The sequence below is a fragment of the Myotis lucifugus genome, unplaced genomic scaffold (assembly GCF_000147115.1).
Source record: "Myotis lucifugus unplaced genomic scaffold, Myoluc2.0 scaffold_1350, whole genome shotgun sequence".
Classification (NCBI taxonomy): domain Eukaryota; kingdom Metazoa; phylum Chordata; class Mammalia; order Chiroptera; family Vespertilionidae; genus Myotis; species Myotis lucifugus.
The window spans coordinates 52,689-59,911 of record NW_005872398.1 but is presented as its reverse complement, the minus strand read 5'-3'; the positions used below and the strand labels follow the sequence as shown (position 1 = coordinate 59,911).

The 7,223-nt window shown below is 55.3% G+C and overlaps 1 protein-coding gene across 1 annotated transcript; it reads left to right on the top strand.

Moving 5' to 3' along the window:
* Positions 1 to 1,204: 1,204 nt before the first annotated feature.
* On the top strand, positions 1,205 to 6,902 carry LOC102420856. The gene is given in 2 exon segments (XM_014449682.2): positions 1,205 to 1,606; positions 1,700 to 6,902. Coding segments are annotated over 2 exon segments (5,073 nt in total). The 3' UTR covers positions 6,371 to 6,902.
* The last annotated feature ends 321 nt before the right edge of the window (positions 6,903 to 7,223 follow it).

Sequence of the window (7,223 nt, the reverse complement as noted above, 5' to 3'; positions counted from 1 at the left end):
ACCCCTCTGCTCAGCGTGGAACAGCCGTCGCTGTGCAGGGTCCCCGAGACCTTCCGGGGAGCCCAGCCCCAGGAGCGCCCACCGCACCGGCTCAGTGAGCACCCGGGGCTCCCGAAGACAAGCTGCCAACCTGGGGGTCGCAGCCCCGCCGCAGTCTGGGGGGCTTTACGGGCCCCAGGGACACGGTGCTCGGGACTGAGGACCCAGTGAGCTGCCCTGGGGGTGAACTCCGCGGTGCCCGGACCCCTGCGCCCCCGAGCCCCCACCCTCACCCCACCCCCCACCCCCGCCCTGCCAGCGAGGCGGCCAGGCCACTTGGGAGCCGGGTCATTGGCAGCCACCTGCCCCCCACTGGGCTGGAGCCCTCCCTTGTGGCCTCAGCAGACCCCCAGGCGCCCAGGGCCCGGCCCTCCTCCCGACAGCGACAGCGGGGCTGGGGGGCAGAGGCAGCGGAGGCAGGGGCAGCGGAGGCAGGGGGCAGGGGCTGGGGGCAGGGTGAGAGGCGCCAATATAATCAGGTCAGGAGGGCCAGAAAAGGCAGATGGAACAAACGGCACCAGGGCAATCAGGAAGGTCAGAAGGGGCGGATGAAACAAACAACTTTTACAACTTTTATGGGAGACAGCTGCAGCCAGGGAGGTTACAGGAGATGGCTGCAGCCCGGGAGTAAACTGAGAAACAACTTGATAAGAAACCAGACAGGCATTAACTCACAACAGACGCTTCTTGGGGTAAGTGACGGCGCCTTTTTGGATAAGAATAGCGATCGCTTAGATATTGAGAGCTCGAATTTTGTCTGAAGCCGGCAAATCTGTTTGGTCAGAGATCTGTTTGTTTGGTGGCTGTCGGGGAGGGGCGTGAGCCTCCCCTGCTGTTTGGTCAGTGCTAGCAAATCTGTTTGGTCAGAGCTCTGTTCGTTTGGTGGCTGTCGGGGAGGGGCGTGAGCCTCCCCCGACTGCGGCTGACAGACGTGTCGGGAGGTCGCAGGCCACATCCCCGGGGGACGCCCTGGTGGAGTCTGGAGAGGACCAGGGGTGCCTGGATTCCTCTCGTTTGTTCTGAAACTCTGTTGCCAGCTGGGTCAATTGGCTTTGAAAAACCTTCTTTTTGGATCCTTTGATTTTTGTCTCAACGCGTTGTGTCTGTCCTTGTCTTTTGTTCTTTGTTTCTTGTTGTTGGTGCAAGTGTATGTGTATTTTCGATCATGGGCCAGTCTGCCTCTACTCCTTTGTCTCTGACCCTGGACCGCTGGTCAGAAGTCAAGGGACGAGCTCAAAACCTTTCTCTTATCATCAAAAAGGGTAAATGGCAGACTTTTTGTTCATCCGAGTGGCCCGCCTTTAATGTCGGATGGCCCCCGGAGGGGTCCTTCCATCTGCCTCTCATCAGGGAAGTAAGGAAACTGGTTTTTCAGCCTGGCCGACACGGACATCCAGGCCAGGAGCCTTATATCCTGGTCTGGCAGGACTTATATGAGAACCCCCCGGCGTGGGTCAAGCCCTTCTTACCCCCTGGTTCTCTCCCTAGGTCCTCGGTCTCTGCTTCTGAGCCAGCAATTCTCCCTGTGAAGCCGGCTCTCCCCTCTCCTCCACCCTCTGCTTCTCCGGTCCTCCCGGACTCACAACCTGATCTTATTCTCCTAGATTTCCCGCCACCTTATGCTTCGCCTTTGCAGCCTCCGGCGGCCGGGGCACCGCAGCGGCACGACCAAGTGCCGGCACCCGGTCCAGCCCTCCGGCCAGCGTCCCCAACGGTGGCCTCCCCAGATTCCACCCTCGAGGGTTCCCTGCTGCCACCGGGCGACGGGCCAGCACAGCGGACTAGGAGCCGGTGCCAACCGGATGAAGGACCTGTGGCCACTACTCTGCCGTTACGCCCTTACGGGCCTATGGTGGAAAATGGAAACGGGGGGGAGATGCCGGCCCTCCAGTATTGGCCATTTTCCTCCTCTGATTTATATAATTGGAAAAATAATAACCCTCCTTTCTCTGAAGACCCCACTCGACTAACAGGTCTCGTGGAGTCCCTCATGTTTTCCCACCAGCCCACCTGGGATGATTGCCAGCAGCTACTAGGGACCCTCTTCACCACAGAGGAAAGAGACCGGATTCTGCTAGAAGCACGGAAGAACGTCCCGGGACGGGACGGGCGCCCGACACAGCTGCCGAACATCATTGACGACATTTTCCCACTAGCGCGCCCCAACTGGGACCCTAATACTTCGGAAGGTAGGGAGCATCTGTCCTCCTATCGCCAGGCTCTCGTGGCGGGTCTCCGGGCAGCTTCCAGGCGGCCCACCAATTTGGCTAAGGTAAGGGAGGTCGTCCAGGGCCCTGCTGAATCTCCTGCAGTCTTCCTAGAAAGGCTCATGGAAGCTTATCGGAGGTTCACCCCCTTCGATCCGCAGTCGGAGGACCAGAGGGCTTCAGTAGCCATGGCTTTCATTGGCCAATCCGCTGCAGATATAAGGCGGAAGCTGCAACGCCTTGATGGACTGCAGGACCTCACTCTTAGGGACTTAGTTAAAGAAGCGGATAAAGTTTTTCATAAAAGGGAGACGGAGGAGGAGAAAGAGGAACGTAAGGAAAAGGAGAGAGAAGAAAGAGAGGATGCGAGGGATAGAAAAAGAGATAAAGCATTAACTAAAATCCTGGCCACGGCAGTTGGTAGCAGTAAAGAGAGAGACAGGAAGGGAGGCAGGGCTGGGCCACGGCCGCGACCAAACTTGGACCCGGATCAATGTGCATACTGCAAGGAGTACGGGCACTGGAAGAAAGATTGTCCTAAGCTCAAACAGGGCTTGCAGGCCAAGCAGTCTACCTTGTTGGCCCTGGATGAGGACTAGGGGCGACGGGGCTCGGACCCCCTCCCCGAGCTCAGGGTAAAGTTTGATGTGGAGGGGACCCCTATTGACTTTGAGGTGGACACCGGAGCTGTTTACTCGGCATTACAAGCACCATTGGGGCCGCTGTCAACTAAGCGGTCCCTGGTGAGGGGTGCCAACGGCAGCCGATACCGAGCCTGGACCACCAAAAGAACTTTAGACTTGGGAAGGGGAAAGGTCCATCATTCCTTCCTGGTGATACCTGACTGCCCAGCTCCCCTTATGGGGAGAGATCTGCTTACCAAACTAAAAGCCCGCATCACCTTCAACCCCGAAGGGCCCAGAGTAGAGTTCTTGAGCCCCCTAGTCCAGCAACCAGTAGTAACAGCTCTGACAATGTCTATGGAGGACAAATACCGCCTGTATGACTCCCCGGTAAAGGAACAGGATGTAACAAGGTGGCTTAGTGAATATCCGGATGCCTGGGCGGAGAAGGCCGGGTTAGGGCTGGCGAGAAATCAACCTCCGGTAGTGGTTGCCTTAAAAACCTCTGCAGTTCCAATTCGGGTGAGGCAGTATCCCATGAGTAAGGAAGCTCGGGAAGGAATCAGACCACATATTCTAAAGCTACTGCAGGGAGGCGTCCTGAAGCCCTGCCAGTCAGCTTGGAACACACCACTCCTTCCCGTCAAGAAACCGGGGACCGGGGATTATCGGCCGGTGCAAGATCTACGAGAAGTTAATAGCAGGGTACAGGACATACACCCCACTGTCCCTAACCCTTACAATCTTCTGAGTTCCCTTCCACCTGACAGGAGCTGGTACACTGTATTGGATTTAAAGGATGCCTTTTTCTGCCTGCGGCTCTGCGAAAGCAGTCAACCACTATTCGCCTTTGAATGGGCCGACCCGGAGGCTGGTCTTGCAGGGCAACTGACTTGGACCAGGCTGCCCCAAGGATTTAAAAACTCCCCCACGATCTTCGATGAGGCCCTCCATCAGGACCTGGGCGCCTTCAGAACCCAGCACCCGGAGGTAACCCTGCTCCAGTATGTGGATGACCTGCTGCTGGCCGCGTCGTCTCCGGAAGAATGTGAGTACAGGACCCGCTCCTTACTGCAGGAGCTCGCTCGGCTTGGGTATAGGGCATCAGCTAAGAAGGCCCAACTATGCAGACAGGAAATTACTTTCCTGGGGTATACTCTCCGGGGAGGAAAACGCTGGTTAACTGAGGCGCGGAAAAAGACTGTTGTGCAGATCCCCACACCAACTTCCAGGAAACAACTCCGAGAGTTCTTGGGGACAGCTGGGTTCTGTAGACTGTGGATTCCGGGATTTGCCTCGCTAGCCGCCCCGCTGTACCCGCTCCTGAAGGGGGACACAGAATTCTCTTGGGGGTCAGAACAACAGCGAGCCTTTGATGATATAAAAAGAGCCCTGCTATCAGCCCCAGCACTGGCGCTTCCTGATGTCGAAAAGCCCTTCACCCTTTACATAGAGGAGTGAGGGGGAGTGGCGCGAGGGGTCTTGACCCAGACTTTGGGACCCTGGAAAAGACCTGTAGCCTACCTGTCCAAACGTTTGGATTCAGTAGCTGGGGGCTGGCCCCGCTGTCTAAAAGCTATAGCTGCCGCCGCCTTACTAGCCAAAGATGCGGACAAACTGACTCTGGGACAGAAACTAACTATTGTGGCCCCTCATATGCTGGAAAGTATCATCAGGCAGCCCCCAGACCGGTGGCTCTCGAATGCTCGCATCACGCACTATCAGAGCATTCTGTTAGACAAGGACCGAGTGACCTTCGGACCTCCAATCGCCTTAAACCCTGCCACTCTACTTCCGGATGAGGCTGCAGACCCGGTCCTACACTCCTGCCAGGATATCCTGGCAGAAGAAGCAGGAATCCGTCGTGACCTAAAGGACTTTCCACTGCCAGACTCAGAGGTGACCTGGTTCACGGACGGCAGCAGCTTCCTGCAGGATGGTAAGAAATGCGCAGGGGCGGCGGTAGTTAGCAAAGACAAGGTTGTATGGTCTGCAGGGCTACCAGAAGGGACCTCCGCCCAGAAAGCGGAACTAATTGCTCTCACAAAAGCCTTATAACTGGCTGAGGGGAAGAAGGCTACCATTTATACGGATAGCCGTTATGCCTTCGCCACGGCTCATGTACATGGGGCCATATACCAGCAAAGGGGACTGTTAACCTCAGCTGGAAAGGACATCAAAAACAAGACCGAAATCCTTAGACTACTAGCAGCTGTCCTACTGCCTACCAAATTAGCTATTGTTCATTGCCCCGGCCATCAAAAGGGGTCGGACCCTGTAGCCACAGGAAATCGGCGGGCAGACGAAGAAGCAAAGGCGGCAGCTCTTAAAGGGGCAGGGGTTCTAGCACTAGTGAACAAGACTCCTGAGGAGGACACAACGCCCGTAACCACAGGGAGTAAGGAACAACAAGCGACCTCCTACTTACAGCATGTACATCAGCTCACTCATTTAGGGGCCAGGAAGATGCAAGAGCTATTAAAAGAGCAGCCCTTCACTCTAGCAGCTGCGGAAAACAGAAAACTAGCTGAACAGGTGGCAAGAGACTGCCGAGCCTGTCAGGCTGTAAATGCACACCCGTCGCAAATATCAGAGGGAAAGAGGCTCAGAGGAAATAGGCCTGGCCAGTTTTGGGAGGTGGACTTTACTGAAATCAAACCAGCCAAGTGTGGGTTAAGATTTCTCTTAGTTTTTGTAGATACTTTCTCAGGATGGGTAGAGGCCTACCCCACCCGAAGGGAAACAGCGCAAGTGGTGGTTAAGAAGATTATGGAAGAACTTTTTCCTCGATTCGGACTGCCCCAGGTAATTGGGTCAGATAACGGACCTGCTTTCGTGGCCCAGGTAAGTCAGGGAGTGGCCAAGGTATTGGGGATTAATTGGAAATTACATTGTGCTTATCGTCCCCAAAGTTCAGGGCAGGTAGAAAGAATGAATAGAACCATTAAGGAGACCTTAACTAAATTGACCTTAGAGACTGGCGTTCAGGATTGGACCTTGCTCCTACCTTATGCCCTGTTCCGTGCTCGGAACACGCCCTCACCCTCTATGTATAATCTCACCCCTTTTGAAATTCTGTATGGAACCCCACCTCCGGTCTCAAAAATGTCACCCACCATAGACAAAGACTCATTACCCCATACTCCTTTACTTGCCAGGTTAAAGGCTTTAGAGGGAATTCAGCAATTTGTCTGGAAGCCCTTGGCCTCTGCTTATCAGCCAGGAGACCTCAAAGTGCCCCACTCCTTCCACGTTGGAGACTCGGTGTTCGTGAGGAGGCACCAGACCCACAGCTTGGAGCCCCGATGGAAAGGACCTTACGTGGTGCTGCTGACCACTCCGACTGCGGTTAAAGTAGATGGCATCACTCCTTGGATCCATGCCTCTCATCTCAAGCCTGCACCGCCACCGGGACCTGAATGGACAATGGAAAGGACTGATAACCCTCTTAAGCTTCGCTTTTGTCGTAAGCCCCTGCCTAACCAACCCGATGGCCAGTAACCCCCATGCCCCTGTAACCTTAACCTGGGAAGTCATCAACCCAGCAGGGCAAGTAGTCTGGTCAACCAAAGGTGTCCATACTCCGGGTAGCTGGTGGCCTACCTTATCTCCAGACGTATGCCAGCTAGCTGTCGGCCTAGACACATGGGACATACCGGAGATTGAGGACCCCAACAAAATTCCATCAGCAACCGGGGGGCGTCACTTACTCTATTATGGAAATAGTCCCAGTAACGATCACACACCGGGGTGTCTAAATAGTGGCAAGCGTACCTCCCTGGGCCGCCTCACCTTTTATGTTTGCCCAAGAGATGATCGTAGTCGGAGTAAGATACGGAGCTGTGGTGGGCCTGAATCCCTTTATTGCGCAGCATGGGGGTGTGAAACCACGGGGTCAGCTTATTGGACCACCCGATCCAGTTCGGACTGGATAACTGTCCACTGGAGCAGAAAAAGGGGGGAATGTGAAACAGAAGCTTTGTGTAATGGATTAAATATCTCCTTAACAGAACGAGGCAGAGGGGCGGACAAGCTCCCCCACTGGTACAAGGGGAGGACCTGGGGGCTTAGGTTTTATGCCTCCGGATATGACTTTGGTCTCTGGTTTACTATCAAACTACAACAAGAGACCACACCAGTCCCAGTGGGGCCCAATCCAGCTGTCCGTCCGGTCTCCCCACTCCGGCCCCACTACTTGGCGGGGCCAGTAACAGAATCTCCCCAAGTTACCAACCCTGTTCGGACCCCGAGTAGCGGGGCTCCTACCCTGAGAAGCCCAAGTGGTAGGCTCCCCCTGTTTAACCTCGTAAGTGGGGCCTACACTGCTCTTAATGCAACCCAAAGTGATTTGACT